We start from the raw sequence: 16,168 nt of genomic DNA on the forward strand, positions 1-16,168 counted from the left end.
GATGAAACTTTGCAACTGCCCAGACTAAACTCATAGCTTCTTTATTAATGTGCATTTTTCAGAGGTAAGAGATCCAGGAGCAAAAGACCAATAGGCTTCCCAGCTGCTCTCCCATGACATGAAATTACTGCACCCATTACACACGTACAAGTGGCACAACTGAACTTTACAGGCAATGCTGTATTGCAGTGAGTAAGGAACCTTTCAAATGATGTCAATTTCTTGGCTTCATCCACTGTGTTGACCAACAGCACTTCTGTCCACTGTGTTCATTAGGAAGACACAACAGGGAAGCTCTATTAGGCAAGAACTTATATTAATAGCTGACCATCCTCAGAAAGGAACATAATAACCGTGACATTTTGTGCCCTATAGGTGGTTTCAGCCTTATATTGTGATCGTTGAGAGCTATACTTTCCAATGGCTTAGCCATAACATGCACTCAAATTTTTGAAAAAATAATATTTTTCTTGTTTGCTCCTCATTCAAACAACCTTGGTGATGTCTTTTGGGGGTTCCTAAGGTGCTCTTATTCACTAGTTTCCAGGACCAGTGTACTATTCAAATAATTCAGAGCACCACTGCTGCCCATAGTCTCTGGTTCATGACTCAAAGCCCAAAAGCCCAAAGCCCAATAGCTGGTGAGCTTCCAAACAGAAGCTGGTATCAAGTGGAGTGCTCCAGGAGTCAGTCCTGGGGCCAGTTTTGTTCAATATCTTCATTAATGATCTAGAAGATGGGATGGAGTGCACCCTCAGCAAGTTTCCAAGTGACACCAAGCTGGGGGGAGAAGTAGATATGCTGGAGGGTAGGGCTAGGGTTCAGAGTGACCTAGGTATATTGGAGGATTAGACCAAAAGAAATTTCATGAGATTGAACAAGGACAAGTGCCAAGTCCTGCACTTAGGATGGAACAGTTCCATCCTGGGGACTGACTGGCTAAGCAACAGCTCTGCAGAAAAGGACCTGGGGGTTACAGTGGACTATAAGCGGACTATGAGCTAACAGTGTGTCCTTGTTGAGAAGAAAATTAATGGCATACTGGACTGAATTAGTAGAAGTGTTGCCAGCAGACAGAGGGAAGTCATTCTTCCCTTCTATTTGGCACTGGTAAGGCCATATCTGGAGTACTGTGTCCAGTTCCCCCCCCCCCAAGTATGTGGACAAGCTGGAAAGAGTTCAGAAGAGGGCAACAAAAATGCCTAGGGGGTTGGAGCACATGACTTTTGAGGAGAGGCTGAAGGAAGTGGGGTTATTTAGTCTGAAGAACTGAAGACCGAGGAGGGATTTGATAGCAGCTTTTAACTACCCAAAGGGTGGTTACAAAGAGGACGGATCTAGACTGTTCTCAGTGCTTGCCAATGACAGAACAAGGAGCAATGGTCTCAAATTGCAGCAAGGGAAGTTTAGGTTAGATATTAGGAAAAACTCTCATCAGGACAGTAGTGAAACACTTGAATGGGTTACCCAGAGAGGTGGTGGAATCTCCAACCTTGGAGATTTTTTAAGGGCCGGCTTGACAAAGCCCTGGCTGGAACAGACAAGTGCAAGGTATTGCACCTAGGGAGGAAGAACCAGCAGCAGACCTACAGGCTGAGGAACTCCCTTCTCATCAGTGCAGAGGCAGAGAAGGATCTTGGAGTCATTACTGATGCCAAAATGAACATGGGCCAACAGTGTGGGGACGTGGTCAGGAAGGCCAACCACACCTTGTCATGCATCCACAGATGCATCTCAAGCAGGTCCAAGGAGGTGATCCTCCCCCTCTATGCGACACTGGTCAGGCTGCAGCTGGAGTACTGTGTCCAGTTCTGGATGCCACACTTCAGGAGGGATGTGGACAACAAGGAGAGGGTTCAGAGGAGGGCCAGTCGCATGATCAGGGGGCAACAGGGCAGGCCCTACAAGGAGAGGCTAAGGGACCTGTACCTGTTCAGCCTCCACAAGAGAAGGGTGAGGGGGTATCTAGTGGCCGTTTACAAACTAGTCAGGGGGGACCAGCAGGCATTGGGAGAGTCCCTGTTCCCCCCGAGCACCACCAGAAGTTACAAGAAATAACGGTCACAAGCTGGCAGAGGGTAGATTCAGGCTAGATATCAGGAGGCGTTACTTCACAGTCAGGGCGAATAGGATTTGGAACCAACTTCCAAGAGAAGTGGTGCTGGCTCCTACCCTGGGGGTCTTTAAAAGGAGGCTGGATGAACACCTTGCCAGGGTTGTTTGACCCCAGAACTCTTTCCTGCCATGGCAGGGGGTCGGACTTGATGATCTGCTCAGGTCCCTTCCGACCCTACCAATTATGAAACTATGGAATGATCTAATCGGGGATGGTCCTGCTTTGAGCAGGGGGTTGGACTAAATAACTTCCTGAGGTCCCTTCCAGCCCTGATTTTCTATGATTCTATCATTATATTGAAAAACCCCCACAACCTTTAGTGCATTTAACTCAGCAGGTACTTCTTGTTGATATCTTCATTCTCTATCTGTAGATAGGTTTGGATGAGATTGATCATGGAGAAATACTTACTGCCAACTAATGAGACAGACTGTTGCCCTGGGTGCAGGATAATGGTCTACATGCAATAATGGGTTAACAGTTACCTTGAAATCAATACAGACAAACACAGACCTATTTTCTGGCATTTTATCAAAATTCCATTCATTCCAGTTTACCTTGGATAAAGTTCCAGAATACTGCAAATGCTGCAGTTCTACTTTTACCTTCAGCTGTATTGCAAAAGGTACCATTGAGCTTTGAAAAATGTATGTTTTGATATGTCCTCAAGCACAATATTCTGCTTTCTTATGTTTTAAGGTAGTGACACTATCCTGAAAGACATCAGTTCAGCTAAAAGGACAGCTAATCACTGTTCTGAGATTCATAATTATTTTAAAACCTGCAGATGTTTATGCTTTGCTAGTTCAGCCAAATCTCTCTTAGATGTTCTCTACCAAGTAATGCATGACCTCCTCACTTCCAAACATGGTAATTTACCATATGTCTTTTGTGCTACCTTTGCTGTAATAACACCCAAGAGCATTTCCCTTGTACATGTTTGGTATAATATGTTTTTTCTGCAACTTCTCTAAATACTTGCTGATAATCCTACTGTAAAATGACCCTTGACCTTTAGGTAAAGGTTTTTTAAGGGAACAAAGCACCATTTTTCAGATCATCTGAAGGTTGCTTTGTGCCTCAAAGCTTGTCAAACTTCTCTCCCAACTATGCAGTTGGTTCAATAATAGATGTCACAAAAAGAGCTTTCTTCTTGCACTTTTCCTGGACCACCAATGCTACAGCAAGTGTTTAACTCTATGACCATATTAAGTTTTTCATAGACATATGATAGACATTTCTTGGACATTTGGGCTGGAAGGGACCCTGAAGAATCATCGAGTCCAGCCCCCTGCCCCAGGTGCAGGAAGTCAGCTGGGATCATAGGATCCCAGCAAGATAAACATCCAGATGTCTCTTGAAGGCGTGCAGAGTAGGTGCTTGAACCACCTCTGGCGGCAGTCTATTCCAAACCCTGGGGGCTCAGACAGTAAAAAAGTTCTTCCTTATGTCCAGCCTGAATCAGTCATGATGGAGTGTGTGACCATTCAAGCTTGTCAGTCCTTGGGGCGCTCTAGTGAACAGACGTTCCCCCAGATCCTGGTGAACACACCGGATAAACTTATAGGTGGCCACCAGATCGCCCCTGAGCCTGCGCTTTTCCAGGCTGAAAAGTTCCATGGCTCTCAGCCTTTCATCATAAGGTCTGTTTTCCTGACCTCTGATCATGGGTGTGGCTCTCCTCTGCACCCTCTCAAGCTTCTCCACATAATTTTTGACTTGTGGAGCCCAAAACTGGACGCAGTACTCCAGCTGCGGCCTCACCAAGGCCGAGCACAATGGGAGAATGATGTCCTGGGATTTACTTGAGAAGCATCTGTGGATGCAAGCCAGCGTTTTGCTTGCTTTACTAGCCACAGTATCACATTGAAGGCTCAAGTTCATCTTGTGGTCAATCATGACCCCCAAGTCCCTTTCATCTGTAGTGCTAGCCAGCGTAGCACTGCCGAGCCTATAAGTGTGCTGCAGGTTTTTCTTCCCAAGGTGGATAACCTTGCATTTTTTGGTGTTAAACACCATCAGGTTCTTGTCCGCCCATTTCCTGAGCCTGTCAAGGTCAGCCTGGATCACCCTCCTGTCCTCAGGTGTGGACACTTTACCCCAGAATTTGGTGTTGTCAGCGAACTTGGCCAGTCTGCTTCTGATACCAATGTCCACATCATTAATGAAGATGTGGCTTGTAGACGCGCTTGTAGGGAGGCAGTTCGCGCTTGTAGGGAGGCAGTTAGACGGGCCAAAGCTACCATGGAGCTGAGGATCGCATCCCAAGTAAAGGATAACAAAAAATTGTTTTTTAGATATATAGGGAGTAAAAGGAAGGCCCAGGGTGGAATAGGACCCCTACTAAATGGGCAGAAGCAATTGGTGACGGACAGGGGAGACAAGGCTGAACTCCTCAACGAGTTCTTTGCCTCAGTGTTCCTAAGTGAGGGGCACGACAAGTCTCTCACTGGGATTGTAGAGAGGCAGCAGCAAGGCGCCAGACTGCCATGCGTAGACCCTGAGATGGTGCAGAGTCACTTGGAGGAACTGGATGCCTTTAAGTCAGCAGGCCTGGATGAGCTCCATCCGAGGGTACTGAAGGCACTGGCCGATGTCATTGCAGAGCCACTGGCGGGAATATTTGAACGCTCGTGGTGTACGGGCCAAGTCCCGGAGGGCTGGAAAAGGGCCAATGTGGTCCACATTTTCAAGAAGGGGAGGAAGGAGGACCCAGGCAACTATAGGCTCGCAAAGTCTTTGAAAAAATTATCAAGGCTCACATTTGCGAGAGCCTGGCAGGACAAATTATGCTGAGGGGAAACCAGCATGGGTTCATAGAAGGCAGATCATACCTGACTAATCTAGTCTCTTTTTATGACCAGGTTACAAAACGCCTGGATGCAGGAGTAGGGGTGGATGTTGTATACTTAGACTTCAGGAAGGCCTTCGATACGGTATCCCACACCATACTGGTAAACAAGATAAGAGGATGTGACTTGGATGACTACACAGTCCGGTGGGTGGCGAATTGGCTAGAGGGTCGCACCCAGAGAGTCGTAATGGATGGGTCGGTTTCGACCTGGAAGGGTGTGGGCAGTGGGGTCCCGCAGGGCTCGGTCCTTGGACCGATACTCTTCAATGTGTTCATCAGCGACTTAGACGAGGGAGTGAAGTGTACTCTGTCCAAGTTTGCGGATGACAAAAAACTGTGGGGAGAAGTGGACACACTGGAGGGCAGGGAACAGCTACAAGCAGACCTGGACAGGTTGGACAAATGGGCAGAAAACAACAGAATGCAATTCAACAAGGAGAAATGCAAAGTGCTGCACCTAGGGAGGAAAAATGTCCAGCACACCTACTGCCTCACCTGCTTGGTGGCACGGAAGCGGAAAGGGATCTTGGAGTCCTAGTGGACTCCAAGATGAACATGAGTCGGAAGTGTGACGAAGCCATCAGAAAAGCTAATGGCACTTTATCGTGCATCAGCAGATGCATGACGAGCAGATCCAAGGAGGTGATTCTTCCCCTTTATCGGGCGCTGGTCAGACCGCAGTTGGAGTACTGCGTGCAATTTTGGGCGCCGCACTTCAAGAGGGATGTGGATAACTTGGAGAGGGTCCAGAGAAGGGCCACTCGTATGGTTAAGGGCTTGCGGGCCAAGCCCTACGAGGAGAGACTAGAGAACCTGGACCTTTTCAGCCTCTGCAAGAGAAGGTTGAGAGGCGACCTTGTGGCTGCCTATAAGTTCATCACGGGGCCACAGAAGGAAATTGGTGAGGTTTTACTCATCAAGGCGCCCCTGGGGGTTACAAGAAATAATGGCCACAAGCTAGCAGAGAGCAGATTTAGACTAGACATTAGGAAGAACTTCTTCACAGTTAGAGTGGCCAAGGTCTGGAATGGGCTCCCAAGGGAGGTGGTGCTCTCCCCTACCCTGGGGGTCTTCAAGAGGAGGTTAGATAGGCATCTAGCTGGGGTCATCTGAACCCAGCACTCTTTCCTGCCTATGCAGGGGGTCGGACTCGATGATCTATTGAGGTCCCTTCCGACCCTAACATCTATGAATCTATGTTAAATAGTATAGGCCCAAGGACAGAGCCTTGGGGGACCGCACTGGTCACAGGGCACCACAACGATTGACTCCTGTCAACCACCACCCTCTGGATCTGACCACGGAGCCAATTCCCCAGCCAGCGGATCATGGTGAGGCCGAGGCCGCAGTTCCCCAGTTATGCTAAGAGGTGATCATGGGATACCAGATCGAAGGCTTTTTTAAAGTCAAGGTATATGACATCGATCTCTTCTCCCTTGTCCAGGTGATAGGTCACCTGGTCATAAAAGGACATAAGATTGGTCAAGCAGGACCTACCTGCAACAAACCCATGCTGGCTATCCGTCAGGATGTTGCCATTGGCCAGTCTGTTAAGAATGGCCTATTTGATAATCTTTTCCAAGACCTTCCCCGGGATAGAGGTCAGGCTGATGGGCCTGTAGTTTGTCGGATCCACTTTCCTTCCTTTCTTGAAGATAGGCACCACATTGGCCTTCTTCCAATCTTTGGGCACTTCACCAGAGCACTGGGAGTTCTCGAAGATCCATGCCAGGGGCTGAGCTATGATGCTTCCCAGCTCCTTGAGTACCCTGGGGAGTAAACTGTCAGGGCCGGCTGACTTGAAGGTATCCAGCCTGTCATAGTGTTCCTTCACGAGGTCAGCTTCAATGGAGGTTAAGAAATCTCCCTCACCCGGACCTCCCTGACCCACAGTGGGCAGGGACATCCCATGGGACTGGTGAAATACTGACGCAAAGTACCCATTAAGCAAGTTTGCTTTTTCATGGGCATTGATTGTCAGTTGTCCCATCTGGTTTAGCAGGGGTACAATGTTGCCCTTGCTTTTCTTCTGGCTCCCCACATACCTAAAAACTTTTAACTTTTTTCTTTTGTGAAAGAATCTAAATACTTTATTAATTATCATTTATGCTGGGATGTCAAACATAGCCCAGGGGCCAGATCCGGTCTGTGGAGCCCCTCTATCCAGCTCACTGGGTTACCAGCAGGATTCTGAAAGTTAGGCGGCATGTTCTCTCACAGAATGTGGGACCCTTTGCCCCTGCTGGTCATGGCTGTTGGTGGTGAGCCTCGGTTGCTGCTGTATCTGGCCCTGACCCCTGCTGTGTCCTTGGACCCCCACTGCTGCTGGACCCCTGCTCCAGGTCCCTCACCATTTCTGGATCTGCTACTGCTCGTACGGGACCCCTCACCATTGGATCTGCCACCACTGCTTCTGCAGTCACCACCATTGCACAGGTCACAGTGGTTGCCCCCATGCCCAGGGTTGGATCTGGCCAACAAAGAGCTCCACAGTCTGTATCTGGCCCAGAGCCCCAAGTGAATTTGACACCTCTGCTGTACATTAAACAGCTGTAGCAATACTATAGCAGTCTCCATGTAGTCACTTACAAGGTAATGAATCTAAAATGTTCTACTGTTGCCCTTGGCAGACAACAGTTGTGCCTTTTGCACTGACTTATACATTTTCTTTATTTCCCCCAATTTACTATGTTTCCTCCAAGGTGTTCCTCAAACCGACTATCATTTGTGTAACAAGCAGTAAGACTGTGATTACCTAAAGGCGGAGTGTCTCATGAGGAGCACAGCTGGGCAGCAGCATGGGAAGGCTGCCCCTCTAGAGACAATGTGCTATGAAAGTGGGATGCTTGTCCAAGGAAGGCTCCAGTGTGGGCAGATGAGGCCTGCCTGGAGGGACCCATTCTGGGAGAGAAAAAAGGAACGGGGGCCATTGTGGAGGCCTCCAGAAGAAATCCCTGTTGGGAATTGGCTAGGGAGGTCATGGATAACAGGGTTTTCCCCCTCCCTCCTGGGGGAAAAGAGAGAAACGGCCCACACTGCAGGTTGAAGGCTGGAGGGAGCCTGGCTGCAGGGGTTCTTCCCTGGAGCCTGCAGAGCCACTGAGGGAGTTGCTGCAGGCTCGGAGAGATGTCTGAGCCCAAGAATCCCCGCCACCCCCCCCCCCCCCCCCCCCCGAGACGTAGAGGAGAGCGGTGCTGTGGCTTAGCAGGGAAGGAGCGTACAAGCCCTGAGTGGGGGGAGTGTGCATGGAGCAGGAGGGACCAGAGGGAGACAGGCCCGGTCCAACTGCGTGCGGGGTTGAAGATGGTGGGACACAGGCCACAGGGAGCCAGAAAGGCCACCTGGTTCATGGTGGGAAAAGCGGGGTTTAGAAGACACTAGACCCTACTTACCTGGGGTGAGGCACCCTGTAGAAAGCCAGGACAAGGAGGTGACAAAATCCTCTCCGGATTGCTTGGTGGGGTGTGTATGTACTGGCCAGGGGGACTGCCTGAGCCAGCAGCCCAGACCCTGTCGCCAGCTGTATCAGGGGCAGAGATCAGGGGTGAGAAGTGTACTGCAGATGTCAGGAGGGAGTGACGGCCGGCAGCGTGTGACACCTGAAGCAAGCACAGGGGGATCCAAGCCAAGGAGGACCTGCCCATGCTCCAGTGAGAGGGGCAAAGAAGTGGCTATTCCTCTCAAGGAATCACCCTAGGCTGTTAAGTGTGCAGAGAGCTATTGTGTTCATCTTGGTGTATAAAAGTTATTGATTGGTTGTGTACATAAGTAGAGGCAAACCTATAAGTCTGTAACTCAGTTGGTTCAGTGTTGGTGCCTTAATATCTATCTGTGATTAGTACTCTCCTTGTAGGTTATGGGTATTAAAAGGAAAGGTTATATGTTGTAACTGTCATTACCAGGGTTGTGGGTGTGTATTATATGTTCTCTTTAATAGCCCTTACGAGTTAAACCTGTTTGATTATTTGTAATTGATATAGTATATAATTAATCCTGTATATAGTTAACCCTGTTTGCAAGACTCATCCTCTGTACAGGGAGATCCTCTTCTTGAGGAACCTGCCGCAGTCACAAGAAGGGTTGGGCAAGGTTGCTGGCTACCAGGCACCCCAGGATCCCACTGTTCGGTGGTGGCCATGGGTAACACCGTGCACCTGGGTTACATTTGCATTGTGAAACTAAAAGCAAAGTCTTTTAGTTTCCTTTACATTGTGCCTGAACTTCAGATTATTTGTTGTCATGCTCACATAATGTTATTACAGCTTCCTGGTATCTTTAATAGCTGGTTCTAATGATACAGAAATTTCTACTGATCTGACAATAAGATAACAGTTTCAGTCAATGGCTGTTTTGTTATTGTTTCATTTTGTATATCATACACTAACCAGTCCCTTAGTGCATCAATAACACTCTCTTTGGACTAGTGGTGCTCTCAATTTTCTTAATTCAGGCACATGCTCTGAAAATAGTATATAACCTGCACCTCCCTCTCCCAAAACCAGCTGGGGAAAATTGGGGTGTGCACTATATGTGAGGAAAAGGGCTCCTCTTGGGTCTGGAAATTTGGCAGAGGGTAATGGGCAGGGGGAAGGGGGGAGAGTGGGCAAAGCGGTGGCAACATTAATTGCTGTGGCAGAGTGGTGGCAGCATTAATTGCTGTGGTATTGGGTCCGATCCAACACATGGCCTCAGACCCAACACATGGCTCTAGAGCTAGGGTGCGGTCTTGCTCTTGGACTCAGCACACCGCCCTGGAGCCAATGTATAGAGTCGGATTTGCCATGCAGCCCTGGAGTTGATGTGCCAGATTAGGCCTCTATGTCAGATTGGGTCACTTCCCACATGTGGCCCCCAACTCCTGGCCCCCAGCCCTGCCATATAGCCCCACTGACAGTATGCTGGATCATGTCCCATCATGGGGCCCCAGCATCGGCATGCCAGATGGGGCCCCAACACATGACTGCTGGCCCCCAGACCCCACAACATGGCCCCTAGCTCCCTGCACATGGTCCACAGTCCTGGAAGCTCCAGACCTTTGGAACTTACCTGTACACCAATGTTATTTTTATTCCTTTTTGGGGCCTTCCAAAAATTGGGTGCATGTTATATTTGGGTATGTTATATGGGAAAGGCAAAAGAATTCTGTTTCTTATTCCATTTATAAAAGCAAACAGGTCCCACACTCACCAATTGCTTTGGAAAGAGTTGATTTTTGTAAAATTGCCACAAACTCAGGAAATGTTTTGTCTATAGGCTTAACTGCAGCTGCTAGCCAATAGTGATCAGCACCAGAGAAAAGCCCGTAAGTACTTATTCAGTCTTTCTTCAGAACAGGTTTTGCATCACACAAAGCATCGTGTCATATAATGTAACATTCTTTTCTTACCTGCATTTCTAAATGTGCAGATTTGGTCACTAAATGTCAAGAAAGCCTAGCACCTAGGCCTGTGCATGTGGATGACTGTGCATGCCCAAACTAGGCCTATGTACTGGCAACAAGATGAAAGAGACCATCTCTTCCCTCCAAGGGAGTTCAGTGGCACTCACCTAGGAAGGTGAAGATCCTGAGTGCTGGGACCTTCTCCTAGAGGAGGTTGAACCTGGCCCCCTATGATTTCCCATCATAGCACTCCAGACACCACACCACAGGCCAGCCATTATGTAGGTTGTTCTCTGGTGCTCCTTTTGAAGTTGGGTCCTTGGGCAGCCACAGGAGAAAGACATGAGGGAAATTGTTGAGGGCAAGAGGAGTAGAGCAAGTGAGAGTGAGTGCCTGTTGCTTTGAAAGGAGTGGAAAGCCCCTCAGTTCTAGCTGGGCTTCTGCTCCCAGTAAGGCAGAAGATTCTCTTTATTGCCTCTCCATCCACATTTTCCAAAGACTGTATTACTGGCTTTGCTTCAAGGAGCATAAGTGACAGCTGACCTGTGGTGTGGTGTTAGCATGCTGTACTAGGAGGTCAAAGACACATAAACCTGTCCCCTACTACCACCAGGTGAGGGGAGCCAAAAATCCAGCACTTGCAGCTTTCCAGGTGAATGCATTAACTACTGAACTATGGGGGGAGGTACGTGCACACGCACGCTCCTCTGCTGTTCGTCAGCCTAAATCTAATAGATACAGGTTTTGGCCAACTCCATTTCTGGGCATCTAAGAACAATATGCATCCACAAGGGGCATGCGTACAGTCCCTTGCTACTACTATACATGCTCATTCTGTGTAACTACGTAGTCATGCACTTTTGTCCACATGCTCAGGGCTATGTGCCCAGGAAAAGATTGCCAGAATGTGCATAAGTGGTATTTTTGACAGTTTAATGATGAAAAGTACCATCTAGATGACCAAATCTGAATGCTTAGATGAACGAGAAGGAAATAGACCACTGCCCTTACTGACCAATTAGAAGAAGAACAAATATTGAATAACTGCTCTTTTGTGGAGCACTGTTCATACTAACTGAGAGAGGTGTCCTGGGGATTAAAGTATTTAGTATGTGATTGCATAATTAATGACAATTGTCATACTGTAAATGCACCTTTAGCCATAACTCTGGCTTTGCAAGTTTAATGCTCTTCTAACATAGTTTGTGTGTATTATATATATTGCACCAATGTAAGAGTAGCAGACACATGACACAAAACCCTAAACTGAGAAAACTTAATCCAGCCTGTTGGAGATTTGCCCGTGAAGGAATCAGCAGTAAAAACCTACCGGTCTAAGTTGCACCAATTTAGGTTTCATCTCTCTGTGTCCATTCAAACAAGCTATACCTGCTCCCTCACTACCTGGAAAGGTAATAGCACCTGTTACCTTTGGGCAGTTGCACATCTGTCCATTCCTGACCCCTAAGTGGTTTATATCAATAAATACCAGTCTTTCAGTATAGATGGGCCATAAAGGGATCCTACCCAATTCCTATATATGACATAGGAACGATGGAAGAGTAAAAGACGCAACAGGAAATGGGGCAGAGGCAGGAAAGGGCAAGGGAAGAGAGACAGTGTGGTAGTGGTGTACGGTCCAAACTCACGTTTTGATAACTTGTCCCAAGTCATATCTGTCAGTCACCTCAGATGGCTGGTTGTAATCTTTCTTGTCCCCTAGGGTTACACAACCAAACGGCATCGCCAGGCCCGATGCTGGAAGGCAAAGAAGCTGGATTAGTGTCTGAGGAGGTAATGATGGCTGGGCTGGCAAAGCAGCTACACAGATTGCTCGACATCCTTCTTTGGAAAACAGAGAAAAAAAATACAGGGAATAGAGCCCTACCCTCTGCTCTGACACCCATCCCTTGCTTTCTGTCTGGCATCCACAGGTCCCTCTGTGAGGGACATCTGAAGAGCTGGTGAGCCTGGCATCCTGTCTCTTAACAGTGGCCAGCACTAGGGGAATGGGTAGGAACCGAGGCACAGCAGATATGGAGCAATCTGTCTATATCATCAACTCTTATCTTTGTTCCTAACAATCAGAGTGGCTTAAACCCAGAAAGGTCTTCAGTCCAATATACTTTTTGCTATCATCAGTCAGGCTCATAAATCTGGCTATTCTTATCTGTCTCACTGTATCTCATCAAGTTCTTGGCCAAGTTATCTGGCAGCAGGTTCCATAGCTTAATCATTCCTGAATGAACCAATACTGCCTCACTCCTGAATTCCTTACCTTTCTGTTTTATTCACTTTTTATTATTATTATGTTCTGAGGTGAAAGGAGCAGACACTCCTAGTCACTCTTCTCTAAGTCAGTTGTTATTTTATAGATTTGTATCTGCCCCCCCTCATTCATCTCCTCTCAGAAAAAGGTCCCAGTTCTTTTATTGTTCATCACAGAAAAGTTCCTTTGTCACTCTTTTCAACCACCCCAAGACCCCCATCAGTTTCTTCCCCTAGGAGATGGGGCAGGCAACTCTGCACACAAGATCCAGATGAGGCTGCACTCTGGATCTATATATAAGCATTACAATAGTCACCATGATATTTTCCCAGTTGTCAAGTTCCCTAATTAGCTGTTTGACCACAGCTGCACTCCAATGAGCTGTGCACACTGACACTTAGGTCCCTTTCTTGAACTGAGAGTGAATTTAAAACTCTTTAAGGTGTGCAAGTAGTTTAAATTTCCCCCTTCAATGCATGCTACTTTGCCCTTATTGACACTAAACTTATCTTACAGTCATGGGGGACTGGTGCCGCCTTAGTTGGGGGGGGGGCATGTGCCCTCCCCAGCGACCAGTCAGCAACTGGGGGCAGGATAACCCCGCAGCCGATCCCACCGACTGATCTCGAGATGGCCGATCGCTGCAGCCGCTTCTGGAAGTGCAATGGTGCTCCACTCCCTGGCCAGCACTTGTAGGAGGGACACCAGCGCTCCCACCGCGCCCCCCCTCCCAGCATCACCTAAGTGGCAAGTGCAGCCAATCAGGGGGTGCACCAGCGCTCTCAGGGAGTACACATGCACTTCTTTGCACCCCCTACATGTCGCCACTGCTTACAGTAACATTGCCTGTCCACAATGCCTGGTTGGGTCCCTCTGAAATTCCTCAAAGACTTTTCCAAACCTGACTAACTTAAATAACTTTTTGTCATCAGCAAAGTTAGCTACCCCTTTTTCTGGAACATTAAATAACACAGGACCCAATATAGAACTTTGAGAAACCCTGCAGTTAAAGAAAACTGAGGAAAATTGACCATTTATTCCTATTCTATTTCTTTTTCATTTCTTAGCTTGTTTTTGATCATTGAAAATACTCTGCTTCTCACTCCATGAGTTCTTCAGCTTCTTTAGTAGCTGCTAGCAAGGAATGTTATCAAAGGCTTTCTTGAAATTCTAAACAAATTCCTGCCAAAGTCAGACCACTACCTCCTACAGCAGGGTTGGGCAATCATTTCGACTGGGGGGCCACTTAACAAGTTTTGGTGAGCTATTGAGGGCCATACACATAAAATCTTTTGCAAGATAATATTTTAACAAATTATAGATAAAAACAAATCTTATACTAAAAATCAAATATGTACTATAAACTATTTTAATTTTATTTTAAAAAATTATTTTTGTCCTGATTTATGGTTTTTTGAGTAGCATATATAGAAGTAATTGCACACTAGCTCCAAATAAAGTCTTAGTCTTGTATATTGTGGGGGAAAGGAGAAGGTGTGGAGGGGGTGGGGGTAGGTATGTGCATGTGAGGGTGGGTATGGGCTTCCTGTGTGCTAGGTCCTGGAAGCCAGCCAGGGATGCAGGAAGGGAATGGGAGGGCAGGGGGCACATGCAGTAGAGCTCACCCTGGTGGTACAATGCAGGTGTAGTCTGTGCTCCCTTCAGCTGCTGGCCCTGGCCCCAGGCTGCATGCACAGCTTCCCAGCAGGGCTGCTTCTGGCTCGACTCCTCAGTTCCCCCCACCTCTGGCAGCTACTTCTCCTCCTGCCCCACTCCAGGTGAGGGGGTGGGGGGAGGAAGCTGCAACAAGATGGCTCCTCTCACAGTGCACCATCTCCAACTCCAGCTCCCAGCCACTTCCACCCACTCTGCCTGCTGGGTGCAATGAGCAGCCACCTGCAGGTGGCTGAGTGGATGGACAGCAGCCAGGAGCTAGAGCTAAAGCCCTGAGTGCTAGGGCAGAAGCCACCTGGCTGCAGCTTCCCCACCACCCCACCTGGAGCAGTTAGGAGGAGGAGGAACAGCCACTGGAGGGGGGGGGGGTCGGAGCTGAATAGTACCCGGGTAGCTGCAGCGGCACTGGGAGCAGCCCTGCTGGGAAGCTGTGCACACTGGCCAGGGCCAGGTTTGGCAGGCACAGGTGGAAGTGCAGCACAGACTGCCTGGGTTGGAAGCAAGTGGGGCTCGACCCCATGCAGAGCACCATGGGGGCAGCTGTGGGCCAGATCCAATCAGTGAGAGGATGTCCGCCTGGAGGCTGGACCCAATTAGTTGACAGACCATATTTTGCCCATCTCTGCCCTAGAGTCTCTATCCTCCATTGTTGCTATCAGGGCTGTAGGCTGGCTGGAGACTCATGGAGCCAGTTAGATTCCAGAACTCTCTCGGGGACATTCCCACTGACCTTGATGGTTACTCTATTGATGGCCTGGTTGATCTATAGAATAGCACACTGAACTTGGCTATAGAAACAGCAGCATCCAAGCATCCACTCCCACTACTGCATGAGGTATGGCATCTGGAATGCAGGTGACTCTTGATCTGTTCTGAAACTGAACAACTGTGGCAAAGATCTTTCTTAAAGGACTATAGCATGGCAAGAAAATCTGGAGTGGACACCCTAAGGCAGTTAGGCAATTATTTAATCTTCTTTCTGGCAGCTCCTACAACTTTCACAGCGCCACACTGTATTGGTTCTACTTTTCCAATGGACACGCTGGCAAAGGCAAAAGGGTTATTCTGGAGCTTGAGCAACTCCTGATCACCTAGAAAACACTCAGGCTTTTGTGCCCTGGAGAGGTCACTCCAGCTTTGCCAATGCGTTGAAACGAACAGGAGTCAACAGTTACCAGTTATAATCCATTAATAGATTGGCATAGATCCAGGCACCAGAGGTTGTCTCCAACAGTGGGAGAGGTCATTGCACCTCATTGGAAAATGACCATTTGCCTCAAGCTGGACAGTCCCCAGCCAGTATGATGTTTTTCTGCCACAGTGATGCTTCAGTGGGTGTTTGAAGCTTAGAGATTCAACTTGAAAGCAGTCTATCGTGCACCACCAGCTATGACAAAAAATATGAAGGAAAACCTTTTAATCCTAAAGATTGGAAGTTGAAACATACATACAGTGACCCCAGGTATATCCAGTGATCTCCAAACCATTGCTGGTGTAAACAAAACTGCAGCCATTGATGTGGAACTGCTAAGAGTGAATGTCAATATGATTGCTCTACAAGAGACCGGATTCCAAGGCACCAGTTGCGTGAAAGAAAACAGCTGCACCTTTTTTGGTGTGGTAAACATCCCGAAGAAATCGGAGAGCACTATGTTGGCTTTGCAGTCAAAAACAAAGTGCTGTTTGCAATAGTACCGCCAAGCAAAGGTTCTGAAAGATTAATGTACTTGGACTCACTACTGCCTCTGGTCCTCTTATGTGCATACGCCCCTACTCTCACCACTTCATCCAAATCAAAGGACCACTTTTATAATGAGCTTAGTGCCTTAATCAGTAATTTTTCACCTAATGAAAAAATCCTCCTGATTGGAGACT

At 47.9% G+C, this 16,168-nt stretch overlaps 1 protein-coding gene across 1 annotated transcript in view; it reads right to left on the minus strand.

Moving 5' to 3' along the window:
- The window catches only part of CAMKV (CaM kinase like vesicle associated), an 84,555-nt gene that overhangs the window by 28,717 nt on the left and 39,670 nt on the right, over window positions 1-16,168 (minus strand). Inside the window, exon 2 of the mRNA XM_014597969.3 lies at window positions 12,000-12,108. Coding sequence (XP_014453455.1) covers window positions 12,000-12,094 — 95 coding nt within the window. The 5' untranslated portion in view covers window positions 12,095-12,108. The remainder of the gene's footprint in view (window positions 1-11,999; window positions 12,109-16,168) is intronic.

Source organism: Alligator mississippiensis, chromosome 12, assembly GCF_030867095.1.
Source record: "Alligator mississippiensis isolate rAllMis1 chromosome 12, rAllMis1, whole genome shotgun sequence".
NCBI lineage: Eukaryota > Metazoa > Chordata > Crocodylia > Alligatoridae > Alligator > Alligator mississippiensis.